Source organism: Bufo gargarizans, unplaced genomic scaffold (genome assembly GCF_014858855.1).
Source record: "Bufo gargarizans isolate SCDJY-AF-19 unplaced genomic scaffold, ASM1485885v1 original_scaffold_1424_pilon, whole genome shotgun sequence".
NCBI lineage: Eukaryota > Metazoa > Chordata > Amphibia > Anura > Bufonidae > Bufo > Bufo gargarizans.
The window spans coordinates 163,148-181,955 of record NW_025334352.1 but is presented as its reverse complement, the minus strand read 5'-3'; the positions used below and the strand labels follow the sequence as shown (position 1 = coordinate 181,955).

General features: G+C 48.8%; 1 protein-coding gene across 1 annotated transcript in view; it reads left to right on the top strand.

Moving 5' to 3' along the window:
* Nucleotides 1-5,532: 5,532 nt before the first annotated feature.
* The window catches only part of GTPBP4 (GTP binding protein 4), a 29,504-nt gene continuing 16,228 nt past the window's right edge, over nucleotides 5,533-18,808 (top strand). Inside the window, exons 1-8 of the mRNA XM_044274056.1 lie at nucleotides 5,533-5,639; nucleotides 8,973-9,143; nucleotides 10,983-11,086; nucleotides 11,164-11,300; nucleotides 12,011-12,111; nucleotides 12,882-12,974; nucleotides 14,048-14,239; nucleotides 14,319-14,384. Of these exons, the coding sequence (XP_044129991.1) occupies nucleotides 5,592-5,639; nucleotides 8,973-9,143; nucleotides 10,983-11,086; nucleotides 11,164-11,300; nucleotides 12,011-12,111; nucleotides 12,882-12,974; nucleotides 14,048-14,239; nucleotides 14,319-14,384 (912 nt within the window). The 5' untranslated portion in view covers nucleotides 5,533-5,591. The remainder of the gene's footprint in view (nucleotides 5,640-8,972; nucleotides 9,144-10,982; nucleotides 11,087-11,163; nucleotides 11,301-12,010; nucleotides 12,112-12,881; nucleotides 12,975-14,047; nucleotides 14,240-14,318; nucleotides 14,385-18,808) is intronic.

Sequence of the window (18,808 nt, the reverse complement as noted above, 5' to 3'; positions counted from 1 at the left end):
TGCTGTTCCTACTTAATCTGATGTTGTCAAGAAAGAACCACTCCCTCCAGCAATGTTAGTGCAGGAGACAGAGCTGAAGACACTCGCTGAGGTTTGTAAGATGGCTGAGGGTAAGACTACTAATATCCAGGTATGCCTTCGGTATCACTCATTATTATGGTCTAATCTGGTGAGGCAGAGATTTTGTTTGATCCATGGATAAGCCCATCAATAATGAATGCTGACTGTATGAAAGATGTTTGATGTCCTGATGCTGCGTGAGAAGGTAGAGGCTAAACTATTACCTGAAGTCTACGCTAAGTGGAAGTCTGTGTGATACAGGATGGCTTAGGGCCAGTAGACTTCCAAAAAGTTTGTCTTTTTCAGATACAGGCTACAGAGGCTGAAAGTAAACATCAAAGGACAAAGGTAGAAGTGATGATTGGACTCTGGAGAGTTGGTAAGAAACTCTTGCTTCAGAGGGCACTCTACCTAAAGAGGAAGGGCAAATCAAGAGAGAGAAGGTGTGATTGGGTTCTGTGGTGGATGGCTCCTGGGTTCAACAATGCTTGCACTAGGTTAGTTGAAGGTGAATGCTGTAATAATGATGGGAGAACTATGGGAGTTCCAGGAAGACATATGCCAAGGTCATCTTAACCATTTCAGAGACTGCGGATTGACTACATTTAGAAAAAAGGTGGAACAGTGTGAATATGTCTGTGTCTGTATTGATCTCTTTTCAGGATATTCGGAGATTTGGCCTGTAGCAAAGGCTACAGCTAAAAGATACTGACTGAGGTGAGAGTATCTACCCCTGGGGCTTTTCCCCATCCGGTACACATCTAACCGGAAGATAGGCCTAAGTCCTTATGAAGTGCTCTTTAGGAATACTCCTAGATTAGGTTTCTATTTCCTCAACAGCTCCAGATGCAGCATAGTAGTTTTCCAAATTGTGTTGTCTGTTGCACAAATTATTGTCTAATGTGTATTTCCAAGTTTTAGTTGTTTCCTAGAATCCAGACTGTATAGAAGTGATTCATTCTTTACAATCAGGAGATTGGGTAGTGGTGAAACGAGAGATGTGTGGAAAGTCCTAGAGCTATGGTTTGAAGATCTACATCAAGTCCTGATAACCGCCACCACGGCTGTCGAATTGGAAGAAGAGCCATAATGTTGTTTCATGCCTTATTGTTTATTCTATATTGCACAGAAGGAAATAAAATGTCATCAGTATTATATTATCAAGATGAGTCAGGAACAATTAAGTTGACTTTTGCGGTATAGTGGACTGTAAGACAGAGAACAGATAGGACACTTGGTTTTGGTCTGATGAGTACATCTGTGTGACTGGAACTGACCCAGTCTATGGTAATTGTGTTTAGATATGACCATACCAACTGTGGATATTGCAGATTAACAGAATGGAGCACTAGTCTGAAGTGTTGGGAATATAAACTAGTGGAAACTACCTCTAGAGTCAGTGAAGGTTTGTCGCAAAGGATGACTGTCCTGAAGGGAACACCACGAAACAGTTGTAAACATAATGAGTGTAATCCTCTGTTCCTGTCCATTAGAAATCCTATCCAAAAGGATTCGGGGATATATGTTTAGTAAGTGACAAAGATCCCCTAGGCAAATTTCAAAAGTTCAGTTGCATCTGTGGCTCCTACATCCTTACCTATAGTTGGCATTAAATATTCAGCCAATTTAAAAATATGACAAACTGGCCTTAGGGAGCAGTCACACGACCGCGTTTTTCTTCCGCGTCCGTTCCGCAATTTTTGCGGACAATGCGCGGACCCATTAATTTCTATGGGTCCGTAAAAATTGCGGAATGCCTTTCATTGTCATCCGTGTGCTGTCTGTTCCGTGTGTCCGTTGCTTTTATTTTAGAACATGACATATACTTGGCCGCGGCCCCATAGAAAGTCATTGGGTCCGTAAAAAACGGATAGCACACGGAAATGCATCCGTATGTCATCCGTTTTTTGCGGACTTCTGGACTGAAAACATTCTAGGAAGCCCCATTTCAGTTTTTTGCGGACCGTGAAAAACGGATGACACACGGAAGCACCACGTCCGTATTAGACGGACTTACGGAACGGGAACGGAAAGATAACTGAAGACATACAGAACACACGGATCCGTGATTTGCGGACCTGCAAAACCAACACGGTCGTGTGAATGCTCCCTTAGAGAAAGGATTTATATAGGAAAGACCTTTGGTGTTTTCCCTCTAGGATATTGTTCTTGCTTAATTCAGCTGAAGAAGACAAGTAGTGACTGATAGGTCCTGACAGTTGGTTCATCAACCAAAATTATCAAAACGCAGATATCTGGTGATTGTGTGGAGATTTGAAACTCCGACCCAGGATGCAGGTGGAATGAAGTAGCCAAAGTACCCTGATCAAGTCCTGATACCATTTATTCTATTCTAACCTCCTGAGTGAGATGAAATCAGTAAGCAAAACAATGTCCGGTCACGACTAAGGAGGTCACTCCCTACATCCTTTGACCCACATGTATTCATGGATGCCATAGGAGTCTGTAGAAGGAGTTTCTGACTAATTTAAAGCAAAAAGTCAGATAGTTGCAGGATTTAAGTCATTAATTCCCATGATTAATAAAAAAATAATAATAATTTTTTGATTGGATTAACGTCTCTATTGTCATCAACAGAGATTTGTTAATTATATCTGTGATGCTGTGAAGGGAATGGTGGAACAACTGAGCTCTTTTCCAGTAATGACTCTACAGAACCGACTGGCCCTTGACAGCAGAAAAATGAGGGGTCTACAGGAACTGCTGCATCTACATTCCGGACAACACTGCCCCTGATGGAAGGATCACCAAGGATCTGAAGAAACTGATGGACTATATCAAATGAACTGACGGGAAAACTTCTGAAATTAATCACATCATGGCCTGACCAATGTTTTGGGAACTGATTCAGCAACTACAATGTTATTAGAATTTGGTTTTAACAGGCTGTTATGTAGTTCTCCATTTTAGGAAAATAGTTTTTAAGAATGTATAAATACATCCATGCCCACACAATATATATATATATATATATATATATATATGTATATATGTATGTGCTGTGCCCCTGTCAAAGACAAAGATTATTCCATCCTGAAGTAAATAAAACCTTGTTGATGGTTGCGAGGTAAATAGGACAATGTGAAGGGAGTTGAGGGGACCTGGTGAAGCAATAAGGAAAGTCCAGCTCTTTGCTGTTTAGGGTGTTGGGAGAGTACCTCACTTTGCCTGTTCACCTTTGGTCTATTTCCCGCAAAAGGAGGGATTTGTGAGAGATGGGTTTTATATCTCTATGTGTATGTGGTGTGAACATTCTGTGGTACACATTTTTGTCCACTAGATGGCGCAAACCATATGTATGAGAAGGTCAATAAGGGAGGGGAAAATGGGGATTACATTACAGTTATCAAATATACCTATGAACTCAGTTGAAGATGCTAAAACCACTCCTATCAGATTAAGGAGCCAATAGTCTCTACTTTGTGATGTCACGTCTGCTATTTAAGTCAATGTAATGTGAATAAAGTGTGGCTCTTCTACCATGGCTCAAAGGGGATGAGAAGAGGCTTTCATCTAGTCTCATTATGAAAGCAGTATGGCACGTGCATACTTCTACTTCTAATTGATTTGGCACCACACAAACAAGATGAGAAGCGCATGAATTGCGCTAACAGTATTAACTTTCTCTACATGATAAAGTCCATTTGCTGAAGTGGGACAACCCCTTTAATGTTTTCTCAGGGCTTGCTCCGCTTGCCACATTGTTCACTCTGCCGCAGTCACGATCCCTGCACCTCTCATCTCCATGTTAGCTAGAAGGAGCAAGCCCTGAACAGAGATGTTAAGAACAGGGGAAGGAAAGTGCTGACATGAAAAACAGGGGTATGGAGCAAAAATATGTAGTGTTTGGAGTACTCTGGGCAGATTTAAAAAACTAATTATGAATACCTTCCAACTTTTACAAGCCCAAGGAAATGCAACATCAGTGATGCAGCAATTTTTTGTATGCTAAGCCACACCTGTAACTCTGCTTCCACACATTAGGTATGCCCCTCAGTTCTACGGCATGTGATCCCGTGAGACCCATGACCTCCCGTGGCGGGTCTCGCGGTATCACGCGCCGCAGAAAACAATTGGGGACCGAAGTTCTGAACTCATGCCAGCGCAGCCTGCAAGTAGCGGAACAAGTACAAGGGGGGTTGGGGGATGATCTGTGGGATTGCCCAGACGGCTAGAAATAGCCTAATAAAAAAAAAAAAATCCTACCAGCATAAACATTCGGGGCACTGACCTAACGACGCCCCTGCTGGAGACCCCTATAAGACCAAAACTATGCGGGTCTTCAAGGGGTTAATCTGAATAGGCAGGGGTGCACCACCAATGAGGCTAGGTGAGGCGATCACCTCAGGCAGCATCAGGTAGGGGAAAGAGGGGGGCAGCAGAAGGGCCATGGCCAATGAGTGCCTTCATTGTGGAAACGCTCATCTCTATAAATTCAACTGCATTGCTGTACTCAGGACAGCAATCAGGGGCGTAACTACCATAGCGGCAGACCATGCGACTGCTATGGGGCCCAGGGCAAGAGGGGGCCCAGTCTTAGTTGGGATCATCTCCTCTTCTGCTGGAGGTGAAAACTTGGTCAGGATTCTACCCTCTGAAGAAACAACTTTTAGCAAACGAGGCAGTGGAAATAAATGGTCCAGGGGTCATTAAAAGGGGTTTAGGCGGAAACCATTCTGTTCTGTGTGGGGCCTGGTTGGATTCTTGCTAAGGGGCCCTTACTTCTCTATGTACGCCACTGACAGCAATACAGTTGAACACTGCGACGGGGCACAGGCGCAATGTCCCCCTGGCCCACCATTTCCTCTAATAGGCTTTAGTCCCAGTTCTTGTAGCCTATCAGAGGCCGGTGTCATCATTATCGCGCTGCCTGACCCAGGGGTGTTTCAGTTTTCGCCTCAGGCAGCAGAAGGGCCAGGTAGACCCCTTCCGGCAGGTAATGCTCAATTTTCTAGTCATAATAGTTAATTCACAGCTTTATCATGAAGACAACCCCTGAGGCCAGCGACCAGCAGATTACTGGGGTCCAGCTTCCTTTTACAGGGGGGCTTGTATTTGGAAATTTGTGGAGAAGACATTTCCTTACTCCACCTCACTGCTATTGTACATGCATACCAATAAGAGGTGCACAAATTGTGCTAATTAGCGATATATGTGGTGCAACTGGACCCTTCTGAAACACATTTTTTATTTTTCATACACCTGTGAGTGAAAATGTTATAAAAAAATAAAATAAAGAAACAGAAAACTACTGTTTACAAAACCACCTCAGGAAGATACTGCAGATGAAAACATTTAGTAAAACCGTCCCAAGTGAATGCATCCTGTTCTGAAACATAGGCTCCACACTTTATTAGATAGGCTCGCTAGAATTCGACTTTGGGCAAAGTTGCCCTTATCCATGATGGCGGCTCTGGTGCCTCACGAGCATTTCCGCTTCCGTCTCTTCGCATGCGCTGCCTTCCTGCCTCTTTCACACCGTCCGGACCGGGACAGGACGGGCCGCAGACATGTCGCTGTATAACTTTAAGAAGATCACGGTGGTGCCGTCCGCTAAGGTATGTGAACGGCGGCCGAAGGAGTCAGCACCATGTGTCGCCGGCAGCGCGTGAGGGGGGCAGGGCCTGACACGTGGAATTAAGCCCCCGCAAGAGAGAGGCACGTGGAGAGTGTGGGGGCAGCCATGCCGAGAGCCCCGTGTACAGACAGTGCTCTCTGGTGGGGGCACTGCGGCTGATCCGACGGTGGGAGCCATGCAGAGTGCTGGCAGTGTGACCCCCCCTGGTGCAGCTGCACCCCCGGGCTGTAAGGGAGGTTAGGTTATATGTGTTATAGGTCTGGCAGAGAGAACCCCTTCTTGGCACTGCCAGCCGGTGTGATGTCTCCCTACCCTCCTGTGTGACGTGGCTGCACCCGGTCCCGACATGACGTTCCCAGCTTTGGAAATTTTACACCCCAGTTGGGGAGAAGGGGCAACCTAAAGTGCTTGCGCCTTACCTTGTAGCTAGTGTTGAGTGAACTTGTGTTTTAAGTTCGGCGTCTAAAGTTCGGGTTCGGGTTATCGAAGAATCGTGTTATGAATTCCGCTACCACGGACCATAACTTGGTCCGTGGTAGCGGAATCCATAACGCAATTCTTCGATAACCCGAACTTTAGACGCCAAACTTAAAACACAAGTTTGCTCAATACTACTCGTAGCTGGACACCGACCGACACTGCGCTGGGATCTCCCTACCCCCACACTGCGCAGGCGCGGTGATCGGATGGATAATCGGTATAAGAGATCTCCCTGTGCGCATGCGTGGTATATCTCGACGGGAGTAGTTAGCTGCGCTTGTGCACTGGCCCGTAATTTTCCCTACCCTTAACCGCTGCTGAGGCTCCCGACGCATGCGCAGTGTCGACCGGTGTCCAGCTACGAGGTAAGGCGCAAGCGCATTAGGTTGCCCTTTCTCCCCAACTCTGGTGTGAAATTTCTCTACCCCGCCATTGTGCGCCTGCCCGACGCGGCACGCCTCCTTCCAAAGCTGGGAACGTCATGTCCGGTGCGGCCGCATCACAACAGGAAGTGACGAGGGTCGGGAAATATCTCGGGACGCCGGCCTGATGTAGTGATGACAGGCATGGTGCCAGATAGTGCTCATCTAGCCCAATGCGCCTGTTCACCCTAATACCAGTATGATGTCCCCTTCCCCAGTAACGTCGTCAGCCTGCTGCCCCGCAATCATCCCCTATAGCAGCGGAGGATCGCTCCTTTGTAGAGATGTCAGAGTGCCCCCTAAGGTTGTGTCAACTTGTTATGGCTTCTGTCATATTTTCGGTATTTGTTTTGAAAGAATTTTTTTCTGATATGTCAGATGTTTTGATCGGTGAGGGTGATGAGACCAATCCCTTTCACCGATGCCGGTAAAATGAAGCTGTTAGTCCTTATTCGCGTGTCTGTGACACTGTCCGTGGTTTATTCTTGGTTCTGTGATTATTTTTTTCAGTCCAGGTGTCATCCATGTTTCACGGACACTGCTAGGCTGAAAAGAACATCTCCTAGCAACAATGCGTGAAAACCATGGACCAAACACCTATGGCATCTGTGTTGTTGTGTCCGTGGTTTTCACATACCCATAGACTACAGCGTGCGCAAGGGATCTGTAATTGTGTACAAAAATATGGCGTGCTTCTGTGGTATCTCCACATGCCCACAGTCCATGGAAAACCACTCTTGTGAACACACATTAAAGGGGTTCTCCGGGCTTTTACTATTGATGACCTATCCTCAAGATAGGTCATCGATATCAGATTGGCGGGGGTCCGACGCACCGCCGCCGCTGTATGAGGAAACGCAGTGTGCATGTGCCGTCTCTCCTCCTGTTGGCTGCTGCTGTCTATGCTCTGCCTTCTTTTCATATTACCCCTCCCCAGCCTCTTGCTGGTCCCGCCCTGTAAGGCCGTTTCATCATCCCAAGTACCGGCAGAGATCCAACGCGTGCTCAATTCAACGCTGGCCCGGGCATGCTCACTGCGATGGGGATATACTTACCTCTCTCACTCGGCTTGCCTCCTGCTTTCTTCCGGTCCGCCCGTTCGCACAACATGAAGCGATGCCGCTGCCCGCAATGGGCATCAGGGTGCGCATGCCCAGGCCGGAATTTCACTGCGCACGCGCCGGATCTCGGCCGGTACATGGGATAATGAAACGGCATTACAGGGCGGGACCAGCAAGAGGCTGGGGAGGGGTAATATGAAAAGAAGGCGGAGCAGCCTGGGCACCTACAACAAGAACCCCGCCCCTGGGCACTTGTGAGCCCTCATTTGCATATGGATTAAACATCGTTTTCTCAGCTGGTGAAAGTGAAGAATACAAGAAAGCCACCTTTTGGAATCTGGTGTAGTTGTGCTAGAGCGCCATAAGCAGTTTATATTGGAAAATTTTGGTGACACTCCCTTTAATAAAAAAAAGTCTATTTCTGGAGAATCCCTTTAAAGTTGCAGATTTTGGCACAAAGCAGGACAGACTTTGCACTTTTGCTATGTCAGAAAACTGTGTATAAGTTTACAAAATAGCCTATAGCGGGGGTAGGCAATCTCCGGCACTCCAGCTGTTGTGAAACTACAACTCCCAGCATGCATACGTGTTCTGCTCTTCTAAGAAATATAGAAATGAATGGAGCATGCTAGGAGTTGTAGTTTCATAACAGCTGGAGTGCTGAACGATGCTGACCCCTGGCCTATAGGTAACCTGTAATAGTGCCAGCCAGCTCTTCCTCCTACCTGCACTAGGAAGCGACATCTTCTTTTATAACTCTGCTGTGTCATTCCTCTATTATTCCTACTACAAGTTAATTCATTGCAATAAAGCTTCACCTGGATGCTTCCAATTGGGGGTGTCCTGCACAGTCTGACAGTGGCAGCACTGATTGGATAGTGTCAGACTGTGCAGGGGACGACCCCCCCCCCCCCAACTGGTAACACCCAATTCATTCATACTTCTAGTAGGAGTAATAGAGGAATGGCACATCATAGAGTTATAGGAATAGATACTCCAGAATTGTTGTTACATGGGGAATCAAAGAAGTTACTAAAGCAAACCTGTCGGGAGAGGTGACGGGTCCTCCTTAAAGCGGTGTGGATAAAGTCACTGTTTGTAATCCTGGAAAAGTTTTGTTACTTTCTATTTGAGGCTCAAGCTTTGTCTGAGGGGTGATGTCACTGCTGTAGGAGCGCTGGCTCAGCTGTTTTCGGGAGTCCTATAACAGTTTATGGAGAGAGCCGCTCGTGCACAGCTTGCTCGCTATTCACAGGTCCCAGAGGTGGGACCCGCACCTGTCAGCATATCGTATTGATGTGCCATAAATGTCCGGATGGGCATACCCCTTTAACCCTTTATGCCTTGCAGGACTTCATAGACATCACCTTGTCGAAGACCCAAAGAAAGACGCCGACAGTGATCCACAAGCATTATCAGATCAACAGGATCCGGCATTTTTACATGAGGAAGGTGAAGTTCACCCAGCAGAACTACCACGACCGCCTCTCGCAGATTCTCACAGAGTTCCCTAAATTGGATGTAAGTAAACCTTTGATTTTCCGTCTCTTAGAACAGGGGTCAGCTGCTGTGAAACTACGACTCCCATCGTGCACACTTGCTCAGCTGCTCTTTTAACTCGCACAGGAGTCTGGCGTGCCGGAGGTTGCTGATCCCTGTCCTAGGACATGGCACAGAGGTGGGCATTTAGTGTCCCGCTGAACTCCCCATGGGGAGGACCTGAGCTGTCCGGGCATTTCTCAGAGACAGTAGCTGGTTTTTATGTTGGGCTACTTTCACACTGGCGTTTTGGTTTCCGTTTGTGAGATCCGTTCAGGACTCTCACAAGCGGTCCAAGACGGATCAGTTTAGCCCTAATGCATTCTGAACGGATAATGATCCGCTCAGAATGCATCAGTTTGCCTCCGTTCCGTCTCCCTTCTGCTTTGGAGGCGGACACTAAAGCGCTGCCTGCAGCGTTTTGTTCGCCTGACGATGCAGAGGCAATCGGATCCTTCCTGACCCACAATGTAAGTCAATGGGGACAGATCCGTTTTCACTGACACAATAGAAAACGGATCCGCCCACCATTGACTTTCAATGCTGTTCAAGACGGCTCCGTTTTGGCAATGTTAAAGATAATACAAACAGATCCGTTCTAAACGGATGTATGTGGTTGTATAATCGGTGCTGATCCGTCTGTGCAGATACATGACGGATCTGCACCAAACGCGAGTGTCAAAGTAGCCATAACTGTGTAATGCCTAATGTTACCTGTGGTGGTGCTGCAGGGGCAATGAAGACTTCATGCCGTTACCCCCAGAGCACTACTGGGGAATATGGAGAGTGCTGTGTTCACTTTCTCACTTCAACAAATGGCATTTATCATGTAGATAAAGGTAATACAAGGCACTTACTAATGTATTGGATTGTCCATATTGCTTCCTTCGCTTGCTTGATTCATTTTTCCCTCACATTATACACTGCTCGTTGCTCGTTTCCAGGGGTTACGACCACCCTGCAGTCCATCAGCGGTGGCCGTGTTTGCACTCTATAGGAAAAAGCATGGCCTCTCTGGTGGCTGGGAGTGCGTATAGGCCTGCACTTTTTCCTGTGGTGTGCAAGCATGACCACCGCTGATGGATTGCAGGGTGGTCCTAAACCCCTGGAAACGAGCAGTGTGTAATGTGATGGAAAAATAAATCAAGCCAGCAAAGGAAGCAATATGGACAATCACAACACATTAGTAAGTGCCTTGTATTAACTTTCTCTACATGATGAAGTGAGACAACCCCTTTAAAGGGATCTTCCCATCTCCGATATTGATGGAGTATTGCTAGGATATGCCATCAATGGCAGATGTGTGGGTTCCACCTCTGGGACCCATCTCCAAAACAGGGCCACTGAAAGTGAAGGAGAGCACGCTGCGCATGCACAGCTTGCTCTCTATTCATTGTTACGGGAGTTCCAAAAATAGCAGAAATACAACGCCCAACTTTTTTTTCGGAGGTCCTATAGCAGTGAATGGAGAGGGCACCACACAAGTGTGCGCCCAACGCTTCATTCACTGCTTTAGGATGGCGGAAATAGCCGAGCAGGCACTTGGCTGTTTTTGGAATTCCTATAGAAGGGAACGGAGGATGGTCACGCATACATGGCTGCTCTCCAGGGTCCCAGTCCTGGAGATAGGAGCGGTTCCTGGAGATGGGAACCGCCCCTGACATTTATGGCATAACCTAGCTATAAGCCATCAATGTCTGAGATGGGCCAACCATGCAGTGGTGTTCCCGGCAGGTTCAGCGCCATTCCTCTCAGTTGGCTGCTTCTTTACAATGTGTTTGCCTGTGTCCTGAATGTGTTACTGTCTGTCCTCCTCTACAGGACGTACATCCGTTCTATGCCGATTTAATGAACGTCCTTTACGACAAGGACCACTACAAGCTGGCATTGGGGCAAATAAACATCGCCAAGAACCTAGTGGACAAGTGAGGCTTCTAGTTTTCACACTTTTACACAGCGATGTCTCATCGAACTCTTCTGACGTTCTGATATTCTGTCTTAGTGTGGCCAAGGATTATGCGAGGCTAATGAAATATGGAGACTCCTTATACCGCTGCAAGCAGCTGAAGCGGGCGGCGCTGGGGCGCATGTGCACCATTATCAAGAGGCAGAAGCAGAGCTTGGAATACCTGGAGCAAGGTAGAACCTCACCTGAGACGTTTCTAAAGAGATTAGAGGATTGCTGGAATTTTGGTTCCCGAATATGTTCTCCAATACCATTATGAGGAGGGGAGCGGCCAGTGGGGCTGAAAGTTATTTTCTTCTGTTATGTCAAATCCATCAGAATGTAGAAGATCAAAGTGGTCACTGTCCAGGACAACAGGCTGCTGGAGGCTTGGGGGGCCTAAATACTTATGACAGGTTCCCTTTAAAGGGGTTTTATCCAGGAAATGAAAATGATGACCTATACTCAGGATAGCTCATCATTATCACATCGGCAGGGGTCCAAGTCCCAGCACCCTTGCTGATCAGCTGTTTTAGGGAGCTGCGGCACTCACTGGAATTCTGCTAAGCGTGGACAGCTCCCAGCAGCTTATCAAGCACAGCGCCATACCTTGTATAGTGGTTGTGCTTGGAATTGCAGCTCAGCCCCATTCACTTCACTGGGGCTAAGCTGCAACCAGACCATGTGACTGATGTACGTTGATGTCACATAGCCAAGGAAGCGGCTGCAGCGCTCATGGATCGCTATCCTCTAATAGCAGATGGTCAGCGGGGATTCAGGGGATTGGTCATTAATGCTATTTCAAGGACAACCCCTTTAAGCAGTTTGCAGGATAGAAAAGAGGTTGTGCAGCTTCCATACAGTGAAATAATAGAGGCTTGTAAACCTGTTTGTCTTTTCACAGTGCGTCAACATCTGTCCCGTTTGCCAAGCATTGACCCCAACACACGTACCCTGCTTCTCTGCGGCTACCCCAATGTCGGGAAATCCAGCTTTATAAATAAGGTTGTTATAATCTCTTATATGTTTGGTATACAGTATATTTCTATCTGGCTTCCATTGCTTTGTCTGAAGGCTCTTACACACAGCAGTGCTATGAGACCTCTGTACGGTAGCGTATTCTCTCCCAGAGGATTCATTACTGCTAGAGGAGGATACTTTAGTGATATACTTAGTATTCGGCAGCATAAAAAATCCTTTGTGCCTCTGTACTAAATCAGGGTTTGGTATAAACCCAGAGCAAACAGGAAGTGCTGTATTATATATGTGCAGTACATGGATCTATAGTATCATTGGGTGCATGGGCCCTAAATGGTGCAGTTATTGAGAAATGGTGATGCTCAATGCAGCGTATGAAGCGTAAATGGTAACTGAAGTTTACACTAGCTATGAGCGTTATGATGAGGCCTGCGCCTTGGTATAAATTACGTAAGCCATCAGATGACGGGATTCAAAGAAAATATAGCTTGGGAATAGACTAATATTTAACCTTTGCATCTCAGAAACATCTGAACATTTTTAATATTAGCCCAAAATGAGTAAAATGCAGTCATAAAAAAATGCCGCCAAGGTGTTCATAGCCTTTAAAGAAGAGCCAATTGAACAAACGTGTCATTCGATAGATTTAGCGCAAAGTACCCAAAGCAGACTCAAGCAAAACTCTGTTCATTTATTACTCTCATGATAAATCCCCCCCAGGTTTTAAGTAAGAGAAGTGAATATTAAGACAGTGCTTCTTCTGTAATTGATGGCTATGTGATACTATTGTTTTTCAGGTGACCAGAGCAGATGTAGAGGTGCAGCCGTACGCCTTTACTACAAAGTCGTTGTTTGTGGGGCACATGGATTACAAGTACCTCCGCTGGCAGGTAAATAACGTTCAGGTGTCATGTGGCTATAATGGGACATATTTCTAGTTTACCAGTGTACAAGGAACTTTTTCATTGAAGGGTTTTTCCAGGCTCCTCCGCATAGGTCATTAATACACCCAGCACCCCCAGCGATCAGCTGTCCCCTGCAGCCTCTGGTCTTGGAACTAGCTCTCTGAATGGAACAGGAAGCACAGCACCGTTCAAAGTGTAGTTTCCGCGTCTGGGTACTACTGCAGCTCAGCTCCCATTCACTTCGGTGATAGCTGAGCTGCAGTAACCTAGCACGGCCACTGCACGGTGAACGGCGCTGTGCTTCCTGCTCCATCCACAGAGCTAGTTCCAACACCAGAGGCTGCAGGGAACAGCTGATGGGTGGGGATGCAGGGTTTTGGAACCTCCCCAATCGGATATTAATAACCTATCCGGAGAAGTCATCAATATCGGGAGCCTGGAAATCCCCCCTTTATACTGGCATTTGGGTCCATAAAATGTTTCCCCTTCCCACCAAATCGTTTTGGGCCCGTTCTCCTGCTTCCTGTGCCAGCCCCTCTCTCCCCTTCTTGATTAGCATGGCCAGGAGAGATGACTATGCAGGAAGCTGAACCTGTCAGTCAGGGAGGAGAGGGAGGGGCTGGCAGAGGAGCAAGGGTGTGCAAAGTGGATTGGCCCGCCCTCCGTGCACTTGACTGCTCATTTGCATACGGATTACAAATACTCCAGAATGAGTATCATTACATTAAGCGGAGCTAGCCCTGCAAGGCACTGTGCCTGGTTTACCAATGAATTCCCTGTTGTCAGGCTCCGTTTAAAGCATCTTTCCTATACATGTATGTTTTTATGATCTGTCATATTAGGTCGCTTCCACACATTCATTGTTTGATCTAAGATTTCCATCCGTGACTGTGAGCCAAAACCAGGTGCAGGACAAAAGCCTAGAGCAGGAGCAAATCTTTCCCTTATATCTCTGTGTATCCTCCACTCCTGGTTTTGGCTCACAATCGCTGATCAAACATGGAGTGTGTGAAAGCGGCCTTACTGTTAAATGACTTCACTCACGGGGCCCATTGCAGGTAGTGGACACCCCTGGGATTCTAGATCACCCGCTGGAGGAGAGGAACACCATTGAGATGCAGGCCATCACTGCCCTGGCTCACCTCCGGGCTGCCGTCCTGTACGTCATGGACGTCTCCGAGCAGTGTGGACATACGTTAGAGCAGCAGCTGGAGCTCTTCAACAACATCCGCCCTCTGTTCTCCAATAAAGTAAGTCCTGTCCTCGTGTGTTGGCAACTGACCGTAACACAGCAGAGTTAATCACATTTTTATTACTTTCCCTTCATAGCCTCTCATTATGGTCCTGAATAAATGTGACGTGATGCGCGTCTCTGAACTCGGTGAGGAACACCAGGTAAGAATGTGCGAACCTAGGAAACGTACTGTATCTCAACATGTGGAGCAGAGCTCTGCCCAAGGCTCCATGCACCTGACTGTACGGATGCTGTCCGTGTTGCATCCATATTTTCTGTTGACCCATTGACTTCAGTTGGTCTGTGGTCCGCATTTTACAATAGAGTATCCATGTGCTTTCCACATCTGTATGTCTGTTCTGCAAAAAGATAGACTATGACCGCAAAATCGGACCACTCACCCATTGAAGTCAATGGGTCTGCAAAACCAAGTTACACATGCAGTCCATGTGCTTTCTGTATTTGAAGATCCACGACTTGCGTACCGCAAAGCAGACACGGTTGTTTACACGAGGCCTAATTCATTACACCTTTCATGATATAGAATGAAAGGCGTCACTAAAGATGACACGGCACCAAGAAGCTACATCCGTGTTGATGGACCTGCAGTTCTCTTATAGATAACCTTTCTCCTAAATTTGTTTTTGCGCCTTGTCTCAATGTTTGTTCACACGTGGCAGATTTTCTGCTGTAAATTAATGTACACCACTGAAAAATCCATTTAGTGCTCGTGAATGGGGTTGTTTCTGGAGCACGTGCATGGTTTTCTGCAAGTGCTAATCAGATCTTATGGGAGAGTCAGACATCCCTGCAAGAAATCTACTGTGTGAATGTGGCTTTGTAGCTCTTTTTCAAATCTTGTGGAATCTTTTTTTAACCCCTTAAGGACCAGTGGCGTACATGTACGACGGGCTGATGGTGCAGGAGCTGCTCCCGCCCGTTCAGCGCCACCGACCCTGCAGTCACTGGCAGCCGGGGCTCCTGCTGCATACGCCGGTATTGGTGAAAACACTGATGCCGGCGTGTTAACCCCTTGTATGCCTCTGACCGCGGCATGCGGAGGGTGCAGGGACCTGATGGCAGAGAAGGCAAGCCCGATGCCTTCCATAGGCATCGGAGCTTGCCTTCTACAGAAGCCTGTGAGATCCAGTCCTTAGACTGGGTCTCACAGGCAGGCTGTCAGCATAAAAATCTGACAGCCCATGCATTACAATACAGGCTGTGGGACAAGAAAGTGTTTTTCATAATAAAAAAATTGTTTCAAGTAAAAAAAAAAAATATATAAATAAAAAAATCCCTAAATAAAAAACATCATTTTGAAAAAAATTAAAACCAGACATATTGGGTATTGCCGTGTCCGTAATGACCGGCTCTACAAAAATATCACATGATCCACCCCCTCACCTGAATGCTGTAGAAAATAAAATAAAAATTACACCCTAGAAAATAAACTGTGCAAAAACATTTTTCTCGCCCAGTTTCCTTGGGGGACACAGAAGACCTTGGGTATAGCTCATCTCCATAGGAGGCGTGACACTAAGTGAAGACTGTTAAGCCCCTCCTCCACAGCTATACCCTCAGCCTGGAGAGAGAGACTGCCAGTTTTTTGCTTAGTGTCCAAGGAGGCAAGACACTCCCTGCTCTGCAGGGCTCTTTTCTCCTTGTTTAAATTTTTGATTTTTACTTTTTTCTTTTCTTTTTGTTCCAGAACATCAGGGACAACAGAGACGCACTAGACCTCTCTGTTTCTCCCGGGGTTGAGCTGCGCCAGTGCCGGTCATCCGCACTGCTGCCTCCCCCACAGAAGGCAAGGTGGACCAGGGCAGCCCAGCTCCCCTGCATCCCGCCAGCGCAAGGGTCGCCCGCACGCCAAGTCCCTCTTCCAGCGTCCTGCCACTACGGTGCCAGTAGCTGAAGGGGCGACCCTGCTGGAGTGGACCGAGGGTGAAGACGGCTGTGGTAAGAGAGTGGCTTCTCCAGCCCTACGTCCCCCACCCCCCACCCAATGGTCTCCTGCGTGCCTGACCCCCCCATACTGGGCCTCTGGATCCTTCCCCTGCTGGACCTAGGCTGGCCCCTGGGTGCCGCAGTGCGGCAATCTGCTCCCTGCCTTTTTTTCCTGGCCTTCATAGGACCAGGATACGGCGATGCAGCTAGTGGCTGTCGGCCGTCGCCTGCCTTCTCCTCACGGGCATCCCGTCTCTGGGTCACGTCCCCATCTCGCCTGATCACATTGGGCCTTACCGGAGTGTGCAGGACGCTGCAGTGGAGTAAGGCCTCGCCTCCGGCCAGCACTTATATTCCGGTGCGGCCGGGCGCCGCGAAAATTAGGCTCCGCGGCCAGCAAGCCGCCATTCCGGCCCCTGTCTCGTCCGGCGGCGGGGTGGGCTCCCGCGGCCGGCAAACGTCATTCCGGCCCCTGTCTCGTCCGGCGGCGGGGTGGGCTCCCGCGGCCGGAAAACGCCATTCCGGGTCCCTGTCTCGTCCGGCGGCGGGGTGGGCTCCCGCGGCCGGCAAACCGCCATTCCGGGTCCCTGTCTCTTCCGGCCGGCGGGGTGGGCTCCCGCGGCCGGCATTGGGCTTGACTATGCCCCAGCGGGTGCCGGTCGGCGGGGCTCCGCAAATTTGGTCCCATGCTTCGCGGCCTGCTGGGCCGCATTTCCGACCGGCCCGCGGGGTGGGCTCCCGCGGCCGGTTTGAAGCGGCAGGTCGCTGCAGCATTCCGCCTCAGGTCCCGGCGGTATAACGGGCCGGGCGCCGCAATTTAGCCCCCGGCTTCGCGGCCTACTAGGCCGCAATATTCCGGTCTCTGGTGGAGGGGGCGGGAACTTCTCCAGGCGCGAATTTTTCCCGCCTGGAGGTTCCTCCGCCCCCAGGGGATCGCACGCCGCCCTCCAGGCCGGATTCCTGTTAACCCTTTGGGTACAGGCCGGCCCCCAAAAAATGGGTCTGTTTAGTTGGCCCCCTTTTTTCTCCTGCCTCTCAGGTGCCCCTATATGGTGGCTCCCCTTTAGCCTCAGAGGCTGTGTTTCAATAAATAAATAAATAAAAAAAAAAAAAAAAAAAAGAAGAATATATATGAATTCAATAATAATAGATCATGATTTCTATTAGACTGCGCAGGACGCTGCAGCCTCATCAGTAATGCTGCAAGTCTGCGTGACCTCTTTCCACGGGCGGCATGGTGTTGCGCTCCCAGCCTGCGTTGCTGCTAGGGCATTTCCCCTTTTAGGCGGTTTTCTTGCCTCTTCCAGGATACGGCGCTGGCCAAGTGCGTTCGGCCCTTCTGTAGGCAGCATTCATCGTCTCTCCAGTTATGGTGCCTGCCATGTGCATCCCCCCCCCCCTCCTAGGCGGGCTACTGCACTCTCCCTGGCTGGCCATGTGCATGACCCCCTTCTTAGGCGGAATACTGCATCTTCACCGGATACGGTGCTGGCCATGTGCACGACCCCCTTCCATAAGCGGAACGCTGCACTCTCTGGTTTTGCTGCCGGCCATGTGCGTGACCCCCTTCCGTGGGCGGAACGCAGCACTCACTGGATTCGCTGCCGGCCGTGTGCGTGAGCCGGCCATGTGCGTGACCCCCCTTCCTGGGCGGAACGCAGCACTCTCACTGGATCTGTTGCCGATCATGTGCATGACCCCCTTTTTTAGGCGGAATACTGCGCTCTCACCGGATACGGTACTGGCTATGTGCACGACCCCCTTCTATAGGCGGAATGCTGCACTCTCACTGATGTGCTATGTTGTACTTAGGTACTATGTTATTATGCTGCACTCTCACTGGTTTCGCTGCCGGCCATTTCTTAGGCGGTATGCTGCACTCTCATTGGATTCCCTGCCGGCCTTGGGTATGCCTCCTTCCCTCAGGCAGCTTACATACATCCCTCTGTCTGTGGTTGTTTCCTCGCAGGTACGTCACTGACCATGTGCGTGTGCCCAATACATGGAAGGGTGCTTGCACTCTCGCTGGATCCGCTGTCGGCCATATGCATGACCCCTCTTCCGGGGCGGTGTACGCACTCTTGCTGGATTCGCTGCCAGCCAGGGGCTTGCCTTCCTTCCTCAGGCGACATGCACGCATTCTTAGTGACTGTGTTTGTCTCTCGCCAGTACGTTGCTGGCCATGTGTATGACTCCCATGCATGGCGGTGTGCTCGCACTCTCCCTGGATGAGATGCTGGCCATGTGCTTTACCCCCCTTTTTTTCTGGGCGGCATGCTACACTCTCACCGGATACATTGCTGGCCATGTGAATGGCCCTCTAACAGGGGTGGAACGCTTGCACTTCCATTGGATACGGTGCTGGCCTTGTGCGTGACCACCTCTCATTTCAAGGGCAGAATTTGGCACGCTCATGAGATTCACGGCTGTCCTTATATGGCTGTGCTGGACTTGTACATGTCCCCCTTCGTTGGCAGAGTAGTTGCACTCTCGCTGAGTTCAGTGTTGGGTGCATTGTGGCACACTCACTTAATGCTGGGATACCCTGTGCATGTTCCCCTTTCGCTAGGTGGACCTCCTGCGTTCCTGCTGGTTTATAGGGTATGTCCTGCTTCTCTGAAGTAGGTACGGCCTTAGG